At 43.4% G+C, this 19,278-nt stretch overlaps 1 protein-coding gene across 1 annotated transcript in view; it reads right to left on the reverse strand.

Moving 5' to 3' along the window:
• Positions 1–19,278, reverse strand: part of tgfbr3 (transforming growth factor, beta receptor III) — a 121,266-nt gene that overhangs the window by 37,992 nt on the left and 63,996 nt on the right. Inside the window, exons 5-7 of the mRNA XM_074668369.1 lie at positions 5,069–5,252; positions 1,461–1,623; positions 892–1,039 (exon numbers count right to left, since the gene is read on the reverse strand). Of these exons, the coding sequence (XP_074524470.1) occupies positions 892–1,039; positions 1,461–1,623; positions 5,069–5,252 (495 nt within the window). The remainder of the gene's footprint in view (positions 1–891; positions 1,040–1,460; positions 1,624–5,068; positions 5,253–19,278) is intronic.

Below are 19,278 nucleotides of genomic sequence, written 5' to 3' on the forward strand. Positions count from 1 at the left end.
CCTGCAGGAGTATCAGGATTACAGACTGAGGAAACACAGAGCCCTCTCCTGACACCTCCTCTGAAACCAGCACAGGGTTAACAGCAGAGAGGGCACACAGCACAACAGCAGATATAACACTGAAAAAGTCCCCAGAGTCACACGCTAAAACACAAGTTTCTGTCTGTTTTACTGCACTGCCTTTTTTTTTAACCAAAATAAAGGGTCTTAAATTCCTCCCCTGAAGCAGCGCGGTGGTTGGACATCTTCCAGTTCGCTGTCAACATGATCTACAGTTTAACTGTTCCTCTCTGCTGAACACATGAGGTGTCATTTTCTCTAAGTTCCTCAGGCTCTTTGGAGACTGGAGTAATACTAATAAAGATTTAAAATCAAAACTGTGTCCTCATCAGGCGTGATTTGTGTTAGCTGTATTTCTCAGTAAAAGGGCACTCTGACATATCGCAGTAATTAGCCGGTGTTTGTCTTTGGAGAGTAGAGAGGAGGTCTGAACAGCGCAGCTTAAAAAACGCGCCTGGAGCAAGTGCAGCTCGTAGCTCACACTCCGACTGATGGGGAGCAGCTCAGGCTGTGTGTGTGTGTCTGAAATACGTGATCCTGTCCCCGGCTCTCTGGATGTGATGACAGTCCCTGTAGCTGCTGTGATGAGGCCTCACAGTCCCTTCTCTAACCTGTTATCCCCTCACTCCCCCTTCAACAGAGGAACGAGGCACCATCTCCGCACACATCCTGGTGTGACACATTTTTTGGTCAGTGCTGAAAAGTGATGACATTTCTTTCTGGGACTTGAGTTCTGAGCTGCTGGATGTGTGATAAGACAGTTTAACTCCCCGTGGGGAAGACTGTGACGGAGGAAAAAAGCTTTTATCTGTTGACGTGCTCTGAGCTTACCACTATATCCAGCTTTCCGATCACACTGTGAGCCTTGATGACCCAGTTGACCGACTTTGCGCACTTGAGCAGCAAGACGACGTCACGATGAAGCGGGGCACCGTCCTCGAGGGGTCGCAGCTCCACGATGACGTCCACCTGGAAAGCGCTGCAGAGAGGAGAGAGAAGAAAAAAGGAAATCTGAAGGGTACGCTCTGCAGTACGCTGCGTTATCACGCCTCGTGTGTCTGGCCAACTAATTAAAGAGCTGGATGTGCTCCCGGAGAAAAAGCAGACATATGCACTACAGAGCAGATAACACTTGAGATACAGCACGGCAACCAACACATTGGAGCTCTTTGCTGAGCTCTGAATTATCGCTCCTCGGAGGGAGTGAGGGAATTATCTGGCAACCTGGACTTTCAAACCAGGTTTTGAAATACACAGCCCAAAAAAAGTAGAGTGTAACACCCCCCCTCTGAGCCTTCCTGTTAGTTTCCATCCAAAACAAACCCCACAGAGATTAGTGAGAGCATCGTGACCTCAAAAATAAACCATGACAACATCTTTTCTTGGCTTTGCCTGCATACCTGCTGGAGTTGGGGGCTTGGAGCTCGACGATGTGGACTTCTCGGTCTTTGTCGGGTCCAGACAGGATGCAGCCTTTTGATGTCTGCGGCTCCATGTATCCGCCCAGGTAGTTCAGAGACAGGAACTTGGTATCAATCTTGCAGGTGTCAGAAAACACGGGGTCTGAAAGTGGAGAGGTGTTTGTGTTACTCTCTAGAGGTTCAGAAAGGCTGAGATACAGATTTTTGTTTCCCCTCCACCACAGGGAGGTCACAGAGCGGGGTCAGCTGCAGAACAGCTCCTCCAGCTCCAGCAGTGTCCAAAATGTTACAGTTCTCCAGTTTCATTTAGCTTCTGTTCAAAGGGATGAAAAACACAAGCAAGAATTTGGTGGACAGTAGGGAAAACCTTAGTCAGTGCAACAAAGTGCTACAAGTTATTTGGCTGCAGGTGCTACCATTGAGTGCAATAATTTTTTTTGTTTGTTATTTTCCCATGTAGAATAATGTGACCATAACTAACCATAATATACACTCACCAGTCGTTTATTAGGCACACCTGTCCAACTGCTCGTTAACACAAATTTCTCATCAGCCAATCACATGGCAGCAACTCAATGCATTTGGGCATGTAAACAAGACGATCTGCTGCAGTTCAAAGAGAGCATCAGAATGGGGAAGAAAGAAGATTTAAGGGCCTTTAACGTCGCATGGTTGTTGGTCTGAGTATTTCAGAAACTGCTGATCTACTGGGATTTTAACCCACAACCATCTCTAGGGTTTACAGAGAATGGTCCCAAAAAGAGAAAATATCCAGTGAGCAGCAGTTCTGTGGGCCAAAATGCCTTGTTGATGCCAGAGGTCAGAGGAGAATGGACAGACTGGTTGGAGCTGATAGAAAGGCAACAGTGACTCAAATAACCACTGGTTACAACCGAGGTCTGCAGAAGAGCATCTCTGAACGCACAACACGTCCAACCTTGAGGCAGATGGGCTACAGCAGCAGAAGACCACACCGGGTGACCCTCCTGTCAGCTAAGAACAGGAAACTGAGGCTACAATTCACACAGCAACACCAAAACTGGACAATAGAGGATTGGAAAAACGTTGCCTGGTCTGATGGTTCTGGATTTCTGCTCCACATTCGGATGGTAGGGTCAGAATTTGGCGTCAACAACATGAAAGCATGGATCCATCCTGCCTTGTATCAACGGTTCAGGCTGCTGCTGGTGTAATGGTGTGGGGGATATTTTCTTGGCTCACTTTGGGCCCCTTAGTACCAACTGAGCATGGTTTAAAGTTCACAGCCTACCTGAGTATTGTTGCTGACCATGTCCATCCCTTTATGAGCACAGTGTACCCATCTTCTGATGGCTACTTCCAGCAGGATAACGCTCCATGTCATAAAGCTGGAATCATCTCAGACTGGTTTCTTCAACATGACAATGAGTTCCCTGTACTCAAATGTCCTCCACAGTCCCCAGATCTCAATCCAATAGAGCACCTTTGGGATGTGGTGGAACGGGAGATTCTCATCATGGATGTTCAGCTGAAAAATCTGCAGAAACTGTGTGATGCTATCATGTCAATATTGACCAAACTCTCTGAGGAATGGAGGAGGTACTAGCAAGGTGTACCCAATAAAATAGCCAGTGAGTGTACTCCAACCTCCAACAACATTCAATGATCAGTGCAAAATATTGACTAAGAGCTGGGTCTGAGACCTACTGACTCATTCTACCTCTGGGGACAAAGAGGAGAAGGGTCAAATGAGGGCCTAAGTGGACTCTGTGAATCGTATAGAGTTAGGTAATTCATTCCACCATTTGGGAACAACAGAGGAGAAGAGTTTGGCTAGAGATTTAGAGCCGCCCTGGGCTGGGGGCACAAGGCATCTTTCACAAGCAGAGCGTAGTAGGCAAGAAGGAGTGTAGACTTGGATGAAGGACCCCAGGTAGGCAGGAGCTGTTCTTGTCAGTGTTTTGTAAGCCAGAGGAAGAGCTTGGAATTAGATTGGAGCTGCCACTGGAAGCCATTGAAGAGATATTAACAGTGGGGTGGCATGTGCTGTTTTGGGCTGGTTTAAGACCAGACATGCTGCTGCATTCTGGGTAATCAGCAGAGGTTTAAACGGACACACAGGGAGGCCTACTCGAAGGGAGTTGCAGTCATCATTCATGGATGTTTGCTTTGACCCGGCTGCTCCGGCTGGTGAACAGCTCACCTGTGGCCCTGCAGCTGCTGTCCTCGTTGTCTTAGCCCAAACTAAACCTGCACTTCATGGAGTCGGGGGCTCGGCCTGGCACCACCTCTGATCTTATCAACAGGAAAATCTCTGTTCTGGGCTCACATGGGAAAACCAAGAGAGGGATTTTCTTCCTCAATCTCTCAGCACTAACAGGATGAAATTCATAAACATATTCTGATGTTCCTTCCTTAACTTTCAGAAATGTTTCTTAAAAAGTTCAGAACTTGAAATGTCAGACCTCTTCTTAGCACTCAAGAAAAACAGAAGACAGCTGTTTCCTTATTTGGCGAACAGAGCCTCGGACAAATTGTAAACTGAAGGTTGGCACTTCCCTCTGTGGACCCCCTGTGGCAGCGGTGCTTTCTTGGCTCTGGTGCAAAGTCTGAATCCGTCCATCTTCATGAAGCCCCACTGATGATGTGAAGGAGTGGAAATCTACTGCTCTTTGCTCCAAGTAAACATCACAGCACTTTGAGCTGTTGCCAAACCGCTGCCTCCCTTTAACGACATGAGCTAAAAGCTTGAGGGCTAAGCAACCGCTCTGTTCTCCAAAGCTACTAAACCAGAGGCAGGACTTCTCAGCAATAGCGGTGATGGTGGAGCCATTCTTTCTCTCCAGACATGAGCTTTGTTTTATCTATAGGCGGTGAAAGATGCCCATTAGAAACAAGACGTTCTGTCAGAGAGCTGCTACGTCATGACGTTAGAGGTGTTTTCAGATCACTGGATGGAGCGGAAAGGAGGGTTTGAAGAATCGAGGGTTCATGACTCTAACATGTGTGACGATCGATCACGACCTCTCCAGAGAATCCCCCGTGCTTCATCATTTTAGCCACACTCCTACGCTATCTCATCTATCGGAAAATGAGGGAAGCATGGTCTTTTTCCAGCTCACTTCTGATAACTTTCCACCTAACATCAGCCAACCCACCTTACACGTGACTTTTGCTCGATTTTTTGAAATTCTTTTTGTTTCTTTTGAGTCTTAATTCTTAAAAAGCAGCAGGACTTGGCACATTGGAGGAAAGATATTGTGACACTTCTATTCTAGAGCATAAGAATAGAAATATAGTTAACACAGCTTTGGTTTTGGAGACAAACTCCTGATCTCTGAGCTTCTGCAGCAGCTCCTGTATCAGATTAATCATTCGACTACATGTGCGCAGCAACAGCCCAGAGTTACCACAGGTAGGCTGTAAGAAAGTATGAAAGACTGAGTACCTGCTGAGAGAAGCACATTCTTCTCCCTGAGCAGAGCGTATAAACCTCGAGCTGGGCTCCAACACAAAAGCTAAGTTAAGTTTAGGGAGGAAAAGGGGAACAGGGAGGCGTGCCTTGGGGCCAGGAGCTATGTTGGGAATTTAGGGAATCCAGCACACACCTTCCCCAACTTTGATGTAGATGTCTTGAGTCATCCTGAGCTCAGAGAAGGAGGTGACTGCCCTGTACTTCCTCAGGGCCCAGTTAAGGAGGTGCTCGTTGCCATGGGGAAGGGTCTCCTTCTGGATCTGGCAGGCGAAAGAGAAGTTGCCCGGCTGGAAGTGGACCTCGGAGCCCTCGGGTACCTTTAAGAGAGAAACAGAGAGGAATGTTAGAGGACAAAAGAGCTGCTCTGATAAGCTGCTATCTCAGTTCTGGGAAATGAGACTGCAAATCCCGACAAACACTGCCGATTTCTGCACGTTATCTTCAGCCCATTCAGCTTCAGACAAATCCAGCAGCTCCTTCTTAAGATCTAAACAATAAGACATGAAAACCCAAAGAGTCAGCTCAGCCTGACATCTCTGTTTACAACCCAGGGTGAGAGGAAAGTATCAAATAAAGAACTTAGAGCTCAGCTGGTCGTGGTTTCTTTGTTTGCAAACCTTTCTTTTTATGTTTCTTTGCACAATACGTCTGGTGTTTAGTCAGAGTAAGGTTACATTATGCAACACAGTATGATCATAAAAGAGAAAGTCTACCCACAAAAAAAAAAGACGTAATGAGAGATGTGAAGACACAATATACAAACAAAACATGCAGGATAGCATTAAGGGCTTTTGTTAGTCTTAAATCAATGCAACTTGTAAACATTTGTACAGACAGAAACTCTGGCCACTCTAACTTTTTTATGCAATGCACCAATTAACCAAAAATTACATTTCAGCTTTTCTGCCGCCCCGTTGCATTACCATGTTAAAACAACAACACGGCAAACCAGAGGCAGACTTCAGCACAGCTCTTTGGTGCTCTTTAGTTGGAAATTAAATCCTATAAATTTATTAAGGTAAAAAGCTATGTGTACCCAGAATCCCTTGAGGCACAGTTGGTAAAGAGGGCACCCCACATGTACAGAGGCTTCAGTCATAGGATTTGGTGCCTTTTGCTCTCTAAATTTCCTATCACTCTAAACCTTTCTTATTGGATAAAAGCGAGAGCCTTGAACTGCCCGTATATTGTGATGATTACAAAAACTTTGATTGCTAAATTTAGTCTCCCTTTCTGTTTTTGAACCTTTATGTTAAGACTATTCAACCATATATTTAGACCTGCTCTTCTGTTCAGTCATATTTTTCTCAACAAGTGATCTTACCTCAGATTTAGGTCTCATCTTCCTTCATATCAGAAGATTCAAAATTAATAGATTAGTCCTGGTGAAAGTGAGATGTAATACTTCAAGAGTTGAAATGATGATTGTTTTTCTTGTTCCAAGTGACATTATCAGATCTTATAATAAGTTCTGGTTTATAAAAACCCTGCGATAGAAGTGATTTATTCTTTCATCCTCTGATGCATAAATGTGAAAGCCAGTGACAAGATATTTTCCTCAAAACTTTTTTTCTCGACACAGCAGTGGACTACATGCACCTGAGCACTCAACATAAATCAGTATGTGTTCAATCCAAAAATAGATCAAATTGCGTTTTCCTTTTTTAGTAATAACTTGAATAATCATTTCTTCTTATGCTTTGCAAAACATTCTAACATATTTTCACACATTTTGACTTTATATATTGTACTTGGTGTAGCATGATTAACCCCTTGCCGCCTGAATAAATCAACAACTGTAAAAATAGATTTTTATATGTGTTTTTGCATTCTTACGGATGTTAAATTAAACAGAGATTGTAAATTTGAGTATAGTACATACAATAGTTATATATTTTGTGACATAATGGATCTGATACAATCTTTGGTTTGTGTAGAATATGACTCAGTAGGTAATAATGAGATACAAAGGTCATTTCAGCTGCATCAAGACCTGACAGGGTATGTCGCAAATTTGTGACAACAGGCATCAAGGGGTTGATGGTAATTTACTGCTTTTTCAAACCAAATTCAAAACAATCATAATAATTCTATAACTTCAAAGTTACTGTATATCATCACATTTTTTCCACCTCTTGGGTTTTTTTTAGAACAGAAGGATTGATGGGACATGTCAGCAGGGGTTCAGAGGTGTGGCTGTCTTGAGTCAGAGAAAATTCACTTGCAGTAACAGCGGCTGACCACTGACTGAAGCTCAAAGGAGAGTGGCAGCAGAGAGCACTCTAGAGGCTGATCTGCAGCTCCACCATAGAGACCATTACATTTAGGGGGAAAGGACTTTAAACAGCTGAACAGGGACCTCTGTGCACCAGAGGGTTAAAGGATCACCACAACCTGATCACACACACACACACACACATTCTACTGAATCATTCTGGACAAGAGTCCAGCACATTTCAACTCTGCCTGTTGACACTGTGGCAAAAACATTCGTCAAGACATTCGTGTCTGGGGAGCTACTGTGTGGAGCAACATTCTGTCCTGCAATCCAGACACAACCACAACCATTAGCATTGGTATTAATAGAAACTACAATGAAAGTTGTGACCTTTGACTTCTGCTGGTTTAGAGGTGTGCCAACTGTTTGCCATATGTTCCATTATTCCTTTTTTTATATTTAACAATAATTTGGCTTAACTTCAATTTTCTTTTCTTTTCTGTGGTTGGTTGAATTAGGGAATAACAGAAGTGAAGAAAAAGAAAGAAAACAGAGGTATAAATGTGGTCGCTCTCTTGAGCCAGCTGTGAAAAATACAACTTTCACAAACCAGGACAAAGCTTTATAATTTGAAGAGCATAAAAAGTGCTGATTTGCTCCTGACAGGGAAACCGGCCTTGGCGAATCGAGCAGGGACCACCCCTTTGGCACTTAATGGAGCTCAGCCCATATGCCTCATTTCAGGGAGATAAACATTCACATGTGTTGAAAACTCTGCCATACAACCAAATGAGTCCAAGCACACGGTCTAGACAGGCTACCTCATTCTATTTCCGTGCTTGTTTTTCTTTCTCCCTAGGTGTCCCATCCCTATGCATGAGCTGACACAGTGCTGGAAGCTCCGATTAAAACATTCAATCCGTTCTAATCCAGGAGGAATAAGACCTATTTGTGATAATGACATAAAGCTGTCCCCAAATTGCAATCATGCCTCAGTGATAATGGAAAAATATTCCTTTAGGGCGTTCATGTTCCTGTACAGATCTCCTCAAGCACAGCATCTGCCTGACCTCTGGACGCTCCTCGCTATGTTCCTGGCGTTGTCACCAGAGGCAGTAAATACTGGGGCCTAGGAGACAGACTCTGTCGAAGAATTCAGGTTGATTTTATTTTTAGTGTGTTTACTACAGCAAAGAGAAAGAAAGATGGCGAAGAGGTGGTATCGTGAGGCAGTGAGGAGGGGCTGGGGTTTCTTCGCCGACTTTGCCAAGCTCAGCAGAGTTTATCAGTTTAATTGCGGGAATACAGCTGTAATTAGTCGCAAGGAATTAGAGGGGGAAAGCCTGAAAGCCAAATTAGCTCCAGGCTTTCCAGAACACTGAAAACCTCAAGAATGTGAAACAGGGAAGCGCGGACCACTTTAACAAACTCGCTGCCTCTCTCGCGCTCAAGTCTCCCCTGTTGCATGCCCAGATGACAGACCAGAAAGACCGGGGCTCTATTTTCCTGCAGGCTCGCAGCCAGCTCTGGGGGAAAATGCAGTTTTTATGCAATTTTCCTCTTGTGAGAGTATATTTTTTTAGTCTGAGCCTGTTTGGTGATTTCCTGGAACCAAATAAATGTGTTTGCACGAGGAAGGAGGAGAGGGACAGACAGACTGTGGGCAATCTTGGGGTTTTGTTTCTGCTTGGACAACATCTTGCGCAAATGCAGACGAGAGATATTCTTATGGCTTGAGGCGACAGAGGCAGATCTGTCTCTGAATGTTGTCGCTGAAATCCCAGAGCAGCTATCACGAATGTTTGTAGAACAATTATACAGTTTCAACACTGACTGAAACGTGCATCAAATTAAAGATGATTGAGAAACCTTGTTTTTGAGTTTTACATCGTTCCATTTTTAGACTGTAGCCATGTTGATAAATATTAACAGCTGGGGGGTAAAGTCATAGCAGCACATTCATCAAACCATGAATACCACAGAATGTCACTGAAACCACCCGAAAAATGACATAATTATTCACACATTCTGCTACGACACCAGAATTTGGTGTAAATTCTTTCTGTTGATACTAACTACAAGGTGTAGTTTGGTCTGGGGATCTTTTTTTTTTCTCCACTTGATGAATTAAAAATGGTTTCTGGGGTACAGATGTCTATGTCGTGCCCCATGAGGTTTGCCTTTCAGTGAGAGGCCCAGGTTTGAATCCAACCTGTGGCCTGCTTGTCATAGACTGGGTAATAAATGGACGTAGTTCCCCTGACATCACCCGTCGGTTTCTGAAACAGATTTCTGTAGCAATTTGGCTGGTGTGGCCATATTGGGGAAGGTCTTTAAGCTTTGAGTGTACACACTAACACCTATAGGGCGCCCATCAGTCATGTGAGCTGAGCTGTACCTCTGATTGGACGGTGTGGGCCAATATTGAAATTAGTGATTCAGACGGGGGGACGCGTTTTATACCAGAGGGGAAGGGTTTTGTTTAATTCTTCTGTGAAACTGCTTTTTTGGCTAAGTGTGTGTGTGTGTGTGACCCCTATACTTAGGATACTTTAGGAGCCAAACTACAGGTTTTGCGCTTCTGCATTGTCTCCTATGTTTAGACCAGTATTTACCAGAGGTGGTCATTCCTCACTCTCACTCCATTTCTTACTCACTCCACTGTCATCCACAATCTGATTAAAGGCATGAAAATCCCTTAATCAGAGACCCCCCCCCCCCCCCCCCCCCAAAAAAAATAAATAAATAAATAAATAAATACATAAAAAATTAACTGTGATTTTACAGCTTTAACCTATCCATGCTTACTTGAAGTCCAAAGCTGGTGTCAGGGACCTTTGGTTTGTTTTCATTTTGGCTCCCCCTATAGGTCAAGGTGCACATTCTTATCACTTTGCTGATCTTGTCCTGCATGTGAATGGAGGAATGTCTGACCAAACATCTGATCTTGATGTCTTTTTTTGTCACTCTCAGTAAAGAAATGCCTTGTTTTAATCAAGCAGTAAGTTCACAGTATGACACCTGCCCATCTTTAAGAAAAATTACATCTAATCAGGAAAATTCAGATTTTTGATGACTGCCTTTTTGCTTTTCCAGGTCACAAAGACACATCAGTATTGATTTAGATCTGTTCAACAGCTAGTGGCTTTAAAAGTGCTGTGAGGAGTATTTGTTTGCCACTGATTGTAGTGACACCTTTGGTAGGGATCTGTGGGGTTTTTTGGGATAAAGACTCCATTTCCCATGAGCACCGTTACCCACTGTCTTCAAGACTTGACTCTTGTCAAGACAGGCTATTGTTTTGGAAAGTAGATGTTCTTTTTAACACTGCTTTTTTCTGTTTGAGACAACTTTTCCCAGGATGCAAAGCAATGACGTGAGGTATTAAGTTGTAGTTACATAGAACTATTGTTTGAAAAGTGTCAACAATCAAACTCTGTAAACTCAGTGTTCCTCACAGCCCGGTGCTCTGAGACGTGTCTGCAACGTGTAACCTTAATGAATCTCGGTTATGTCCTAGGAGTGGAAGAATAAATTGAAATACAATATATCTGGATTTTTTGTTTGACAATATCAAAATCAGAATTCTTTGAGAAAAAAAAAACAACCACTGTTTTATTGAAATTCTTCATTATTTTCTTTGTTTATAGACTGGATTGGAAAAGAGTTACCATTTTTCACCAGCAGAGGGTGAAAAGTTTCTCTGGCTCAGGTGATGTGCATTTTATGGGAAAATATGGCTCCTGATGCTGTCTGTAGACATTATCATTATCATTTAACTTTTTCACATGGTCTAGTGTTAACAAAGCAAACTAAAAATCACAAAAGTCATAAATATCGAAGAATCACAGTTTAAATCAAATCTGCATTCAAAATCGTAATCAAATCACAAGAGTAGCAAATCATCCCAGCCCTGTTATGTCCAACAAGTGCTGATCTACCGACTCCAACCTCACCAATCAGAGCTAACCTAACCTCACTCTGCATTTCATTGATAGACTCTCAAGTTTGAACAGACCACTGCAGAATAACTGCTGACTGTGGGTTGAATGGACATTATCACAACAGATTAACCCATGTTTTAGCTCGTGCTCTATCACTCTCCTGTTCAGCTTTCTTCTGCTCTGACTTCCTTTTTCTATTTGACAGTCCAGCTCCTGTGTCCAACATCACTACAAAATATATCCAAGAAATTCTTCTCTTTGCTAAACTTTGCCATAAGTCGTCAAAGGGTCTTTTGGTCTGCGTGCCGTGTATTGATTCTTGCTCTCCACAGAAAATCCAACTTGATCACATCTACTGGGAAATAACATCTGGAAATAACCAATTTTTGTGCTGATATTCTCATTTTAAATCATGGATTATAAACAGGCAATTTTTATAAAAGTAAGACTATTTCACAATCCCATATAAAATCCTCACAGGGTCTTAAAAGAAATCAGTGTGTTTGGTTTTATGTAAATTTAACAGAGGACAAACAGACAGTGTAAACCCAAAGCATCTATCTTTTATAGTGTATCGACAGCATGTTTGGGGTGATGTTAATTGGTGTTTTGAAACAACTCTAAATCTGCTCACAGAAGGCCGCGGCCTCTCTTCATCTTCTGGCTCACTTTCTGTCTGTACTTAAAATTTATGCTGACTGAACCCGTTTTTCTCTATTCCTCATTCTAATAAGAGTCTTTCTTATTTGTTGCATCCAGCTGTGCCTGGGTTTGCCAATGCCTGTGGTCACCAAAATTGCAAAGATCTGCATGTCACACCCATTTGCATGAGAGCCAAAATGTTTTGTTTTTTCTGCTCCTTTAATGTGCGCGCCTTTTAGGAAAGAGCCCTGAAAATTCTGGAAGCGACACAGAGATTTCTTTCATGGGTTTATGTGGAATATATGAATATAGATAGAGTTTTCTGTTGAGTAAAACATGGCAGCTTAACTGTGTAATCTACATAATATTGCTTATGTTCGTGTAGGAAGAACAGTACCTGCAGTTTTGGGAGGAGCATTATTTAAAAGAGTCAAACTACAGCTCAGCTCCAGCCAGAGGGGCTGTTCTCAGCTATAAAACATGAGGGTTGAACAGATCTGTGTGTTTGATACATGTTGACTTGGTAACCAGCATGTTCTGTAGTAAAAGTCCCTTTTTTTAGAGTCCGTCTGAGCTGTAAGCAGCCGCCTGCTGCCAAATATAACAAAAAACCTCACCTCAAGAAAGTAGAACTCATCTCTCTAAGCATGCTGGATCTTAAAGCGCCAAAAACACTTTTGGAGTGAGATTTTAGGGCTTTGTGAAGTCTTCTCAGTTTTAAAAACATGAAAACTGGCTGTTACCTGGATTTAAGGAGGAATTCCTCAGGCTTGGCAGCGAGTGCACATGAAAAATGCAGGAGACATTAGCGACATACCATGTGGACTGAAGCTGCTGCTTTCATGTTTGTCGAGCCAGAAACACATGTACTTTTCGGTGCAATGATATTTGCAGATACTTCAAACTGTTACTGCTCTCTGAATAAACAGTGTCAGCTCATTTTTATATCTGTTTAACAAACTATTCCAAAGCGCCGGCTCTTTAAGAAGTCATAAAACACTCCTCTTTAAGCACATCTGCCTGGACAACACAGCGAGCGGTATGTTTCCTGTCCTTTCTGCCTATGAGCATCAACATATTACAGCCATATGTGCACTTAAAAGGAGAAATGGCGCCAAATGTTTGACATCAATTATCATAGAGCTGTATTCCTCTGCCGAGCAACACCCTCAGCTTGGGAATCGCAAAAGTCTGTTTGGAAATTAGGAGGTGTTGCAAACAGAGAAGGGTGAAGGGAAGTGCAAAAAGGGCTGAGAGAGATTATGAGCATGCACCAAGTCCCTGGTGATATTAATGTGATAAATGCTTTCGTGGCTGATTTGATCTCTTCCCCCCTTGATGAGATATGTGAAGCCAATCACGCTGCTCCCTACATATGTGCATGTGTTCCTGTGAACTGGCGGGCTCTGTTGTGGAGAAAACAATACCATATGTCTGCACGCCATTCTGGAGCGGCGCTCCTCTGCCATTCCTGTCTCCAAGTAAAAACCAATAGAGGCTACCCATGTTTTCCATCAACAATAACTCCGAGGAGGGAGCTCGTGTGTGAGCGAAACTCATACAAAGGGCCTTCAGCTAATGAGAGAAATACAGGAGTGAAACGGCAACGCTTGTCAAACAAACAATAGGCAACACGAGCCAACAGCAGACTTAACAGAGCTGCTTCATCACCAGTCATAAAACGTTTAATCCAAGTTAAGCCTTTCCAGTTAAGATGCAACGCAGCTCTTCACATCCCCCAAAAAGAAATATATACATACAGCCACTAAGTCAACACAGCACTCTGCACATGTGTCTCACTCTGAGCCCAAGTGTCCCCTGGTAAAATCAAACTTGGCCCACACTCAAACCTCATTTTTCACGTCATTTTTTCAGACCCCCGGTGGTTCCCGCCTGCTGCTGATTGACAGGGAGTGCCGTGGAGAACATGTTTTACAACAAAACTCTGGATTCTGGCATTTTAAAACTCAGCAGCCTCCAGTGGCCAACAGCAACAGTGTGCTCAGCGTCTCTGAAGCTTTTCCAGGCAGCCCATCTGGGTCCATCGAGTCCAGAGCACTGGAACCAGGAAACAAGGGATGGCAGGCCTGATTCAGGTTTTAATTTGCCCCAGGAAACAGCCTCTACGATGGAAAGCCTATGTGAGGGAGGTCTGGCTGTGGCTTTCTGTTTTTGAGTGTTAGGCCCAAAACCAGTTCCTCTTGACTCTGTTACTGAAAGCCCTCACCGCAGCAAGTCCTCCACTAGAGAGGGACCACAGAGCGGGTGTGGGAATTGGCAGAATCATTATTGACACTCAGAAACTGACATCTGCTATCATTAGATGAAGACTTTTAAGGTCCAATGCCAGTTTAAGATAACCCATGAGCTAAATCCTCCTCTATGAAGCTTAAGTGAAAGGACTACATCGTCCAATGTGAGCGCCACCATCGTCTTGTCCAGATAACTAGCATATCATTAACAGTAAGAGTTAGAGCATTAATAACTGGTGACATCTGTGTGTTCAGGATCAAGATGACATAAAAAAAACTTTTCTGCGTTGCACCTGGAGAAGCTGCTGCTGTGTGTTTTCAGACTTTCTGCTAGCGTCATCAGCTCTGCCCGGCTCTCATTGCATTAGAATAAGTTTACACTACAGAAACCTGAGCCAACTCCAAATGGCTTTACATTCGCCAAAAACATCAGTTTGTCTGCATCCAAAAAAACATTTTCTGTCGTTTCAAATAAAAGTTTGCTGAAAAAAAAAACTGTGTGAGAAGAAGCCAAACAAGGTTTTCCACATTTCCTCAAACGGTAATGAGGCCTTAAGCTGACTCAATAAAAAAGGACTGGGCTCTTTTTTTTTGCACGTGTATGTAACTACACAAAACAGCTATGGTAAAATCCACTGTCAGTGACTAATATGGACAACTGAATTGAGTTCAAGTGTTATTAACTCTTGGCATGTATGTTACCACTGTTTTTGAGGATTGAGTTAGTGTTGAAAGACATCCGTTGGTTATTTAAAAGATGTGGTTTTTAATTGACAGCAATTTTTTTCTAAGAAAAATGTGTTGTCCTACTTTTTCCTTTTGATACCAGGGAATCAGGACAAACTGAAATGCAGCCTTTGAACTGAGCAGTCATCGGTATAAGTGCTGACTTCATACTTTGGATGAAACCTGTGCTTCAGTCTTTAGGCTTTCACACCTCTAAGTTGTTTGCTTTGTTGGGATGAGAGGAAGTCAAATGCCTCATCAACGGTTGGGCAGGCAGGTTGGTATGTTTGTCACATGTTAGACACCCCTCATTTGTTGCTATAGGCACCGCCCTGTTGTGGCTTCCCGTTGTGGCAGCTCGCTCTTCTTTGTGCCTCTCTTGTGATTTTTCTCATCATCTTTGCTTTTAGAGTGGATCATTACTTTGTATGGTTCATTTGTTGGTCATGGACACCGTACTGGTTTTGTCTTCAGTGATATTTTTACTATTTTTGCTCCTGTTTGTCTGGAGATCCTTCATGTAACCATGGCTGCATTGTTTACATGTGAACTCAGCTGTTAGCAGCCTGTAGCATGTCAGTGCTAACTAGTGCAGGGCCTAATGTTTCCCCACAAGGTGAGGAGAAGGAGGTGAGGACGATGTGCTGGTTCTCAGGTGTGAGCTAAGAAGTGACGACATGGACCTGTCCTTCCATCCATCGTTATTCGGAACGTAAGATCTATCTCCAATAAGATCAATAAGATAGATGAGCTAGCTGTGCTAGCCCAGCAGCGGAGGGAATACCAGAAGGCAGAGTAGCATCATGCTATTCACAGACAGGGCTAACAAAGCTGACACCAGACACCAATGCCCCATTGGAAGAGCTTCACCTGCTGTGAGCACACAGTTCCCAGGAGACAGAGACTGAACAGACTGCTGAAGAAGCTCAGTCCTGGACCCTGTGGAGGTGGAGGCCGGCTGTCAGCATCTATTTTTTATGGACCTTTTTTCACTTTCTATACACTTTCTTACATTGTTTTCTTGATTTCTGCTGTGGCTGAATTTCCCTTCAGGGATAAATAACGTTTTTCTATTCTTCTATTAAAATACAAAAGTTTACTTCCAATATGGCTGCACCAGCAGTTTTGCCTCAAAACTCTGTTCTAGAAACAGATGGGTGATGTCAGGAAGACTACGTCCATATACTATACAGTGTATGGTAACAACCTTCTATGTGAAAGCAAAATTCATCTTCAAAAGCTCTTTGAGGACTAAATAAGTGATCTTGAAATAGCTTCAGTTTAGTACATTTGCTTGTTTACAATCCCTTTATTTGAAGTGAGGTTATCAGCACCATAACGGGTTATTTTCAATGCTATTTATCAGTATCTGTATTCTATTCTCTTCATGAATAAAGAAGAGTAGCATATAACAGAAGATCCACTGAACCAAACAAATGCATACCTTAGAAAGAGTCATGTCTTTACAACAGTGGGTGGTGGTGCTCATGAGAAGCGGAGTCTTTATCCCAAAAACCTACTGCTGATTCCTGATTGTCCTCAAAGTGCCATTAAGATTGCATCTCATTTTAAGTTATTGGGCTCTAATTTCGTGGCGCAGCGCAGGGGGCGCAAGCCTGGCGCAGCCTGCGCAGTGCTAATTTTGTGCGGCGCACCGCCGTGCGCTGCCAATTTGACAATTTGGTAGACCGTCTGCGCAGAGATGGGTGTGACGGCGCGCCAGCGGGAGTTGACGGCGCACCAGGGGGAGGTGTCAGCAGATTCATGTTGGCGCAGCGACAATTTCGTGCCAAAAAAGTGCGCTGAAAGCTCGCCAGCTCCAACCTGGTCTATCCTCGGCGCAAGGCGGAGTGCACCCCACGCAGCTGTAATTTGGAGACAGGCACACATGTGCGCACATGTCATCAAAGCCTTAGAGGCAGGTTTCCAGAGTGTCAGGCACATTTTAATGCAATAAACAATCACAGCAATCACTATTTAATGTAACTGTCTGAACCAGCATATACATTTATATCTATATTAACTGTCCCGTCACATCTGATGTCAGATTAAAGTCATTTGTCATAATGGAAAGTTAACCTGATGGCAGCTGGAAGTTTGATGCACATCTTACAATTAAACAATTAACAGCCTTAACATCTGATACTGAGTATATATCTGGTTCTCTCATTTCATTTAATTCAAAGAAAAGAGGGAGAGAAAAGACGAAGAAAAAACAGACAAAATAAATGTATGTCACTCAGGATTTACCCGTGATTTCCCATATTTCTCTGTTTTAGTCTTTATTTTTAACCTGATCTAAAAAGATGGAGTACGTTATTGTAAGGAGGATGAGGTGGAGACACTGGGAGAGTATACAGTATATCACCAAAGGCTCTGCTTAGCGATGACAAACCAGGAGTGCAGGTGGATCAAAAGTATTCTGAATGGATAAGCCAGCTGTGTAACTGTCTCTTCATTTTGTTCTCCTATTAAAGACAAAGGAACAGATTAAATCTGTCCCAGGAGCTGGCCCACACGGTGACGCGCGTCGTTTCCTCCGGTGCGCCCCGCTGTCCATTGACCTGCTGCAGGCACAGCGGCTCTGACCGTCTCCGCTACCAGCACTCTCTCCGAGGTGCTGGAGATCACTCAGACCAATCAGACGCTGCGCCTCAGTCGCAGGGCATTTAAAGGCGAGGAGAGGCGCTTATTTGATTGGTGAAAACAGCGCTTGGCTGTGTTAAACCCACTCAAGGCTTTTCTCCTACCTCTCTTCCATTTGCGCGGAGGGAGGCGTGGACGCGCAGCTTTGCGCTCATGTGCGCCTGTACTGCGCCTCTCTTGGCACTACAGGAAACTTGCAAAGTGCGCCGGTCACGCCCTGTGCGCACGGCGAAGGGCAGGTGCGCCTGCGCCTGGTCTACGAAATTAGAGCCCATAAACTCTATATTTCAGACTACGTTAAAACTGACCCTACTTCAAAGAGATGGTCAAAACCCTTAAGGTCTTTGCACACTGAGTCTGTTTTATTAGGATGCATATTTTGGATCTGTAATCACAAAAAAAAAAAAAAGGCCCAGACGCTGTCTCCGATGCGTTTATTTGTATTATTTGAGAAAATTTGCAGCACAAGAAAAACGGAATCATCAAGCACTGATGATGCAATTGATCCTGAGCAGCGGCTGTCAGTATGTTTGATGTTGGCCTCACACGAGGCACACAGACACACCATCACACACACCCACATACACAAGTCTTCATTCATCATCTTGACGATGCCCAAAATGTGTAGCAAAAATACAAACACAAACACAAAAATCTAACCTGTTTTGAAAAAAATAATGATGGACGAAAGTTTTGGAGTGAGTGTGCATGAAACATGATTGACAAAACATAGGACAAAAAAACGAACTCAGTGTGCAAAGGCCACTAGAGGCTAACTCAGGTGGTTCCTGCAAAAAACTCTTTGATGTTAGCCTCATCCAGTGGCGAGAAACTGCGTGTCTGAGTTTTTATTTGAGATGGTGAACTGACAAGCCTACTTTTTTGCAACTCTGTCTTAAACCAAGGTCCCATCATAAGGATAGTAAGTGCTATATACAGGATGGAATAAAGAGCAGTAGTGATAGATGGAGAGCAAGCAGAGCTTGATGACCAGAAAACTGCAGTTTCATTCTGATGAGATCAGTTCACGTTGAGAGCGGACAGAAAGCTGCTGATTGTTCCTCCAGCACAGCGTGGTATTGAGTTGTGTGGCATGTTAAGGAGCCTTCATTGTCGGGTGAACCTTGGAAGAGCAGCAGCCTCCAGGACTCTCCTGGGTTTGGGCCATCTGCAGTCAGGCTGGTGGATAAGATGCCAACAGCTCACACTACAAGAGGGCTCAGAGCTGTCACTCAAACACTAAATACCTAACACCTCATTCAGAAGGGGCCCTGCAGTCAGCTGAAGACATTAGCTCAGCTTTGTGTGGCTGCAGAGGCCTCCTCCTTCAACATTAACATCCACTTTATCTCTTTTTACACCATCCTGAAACAGGACGTATGTGTCAGAGAGACAGCATGATGAAGTGTGAACAGATGAAGCTAATACCTTTTGATACTTTAACCTGCAGATTCACATTTCTCTGACACAGAGACGCATCTTATCATTAAGAAAGCAGCATTTTACATGGGTATGAATAGACATGTAGACTCCTCGCTCTGCTAAAGGCAATAATAATGTTCATGGACACAGAAACAGCTCAGCTCATACTGAAGGCTTCCATGATGGTTGTCAGCTGGGCGCTTTCTGACACCACTGACAAGAGGAGACATTAAATGTGAAGCTGACCTGCTGGTTTCTACAAACCATCAGTGTCATGAGCCACACGTTAACACAGCTCAGGAAAATACAGACATGTCAAATGAGCATCAATCTTCATGAGTAGATCAGTTTGTACTGACATTATGTCATTTTTATTACAACAGGAAATTATTAAGAGGAGTGTTCATGTCAGTTTCAGCGCTTTCCTGTTTATTTCACATCCTGGTTCTTACATTTAGAGGCTGTAATTTTCTTTCACAACGAATAGTTTTCT

The sequence above is a fragment of the Halichoeres trimaculatus genome, unplaced genomic scaffold (genome assembly GCF_033239565.1).
Source record: "Halichoeres trimaculatus isolate MK-OKI-2021-1 unplaced genomic scaffold, fHalTri1.1 fHalTri1_scaffold_4, whole genome shotgun sequence".
In the NCBI taxonomy this organism is placed as follows: Eukaryota; Metazoa; Chordata; class Actinopteri; order Labriformes; family Labridae; genus Halichoeres; species Halichoeres trimaculatus.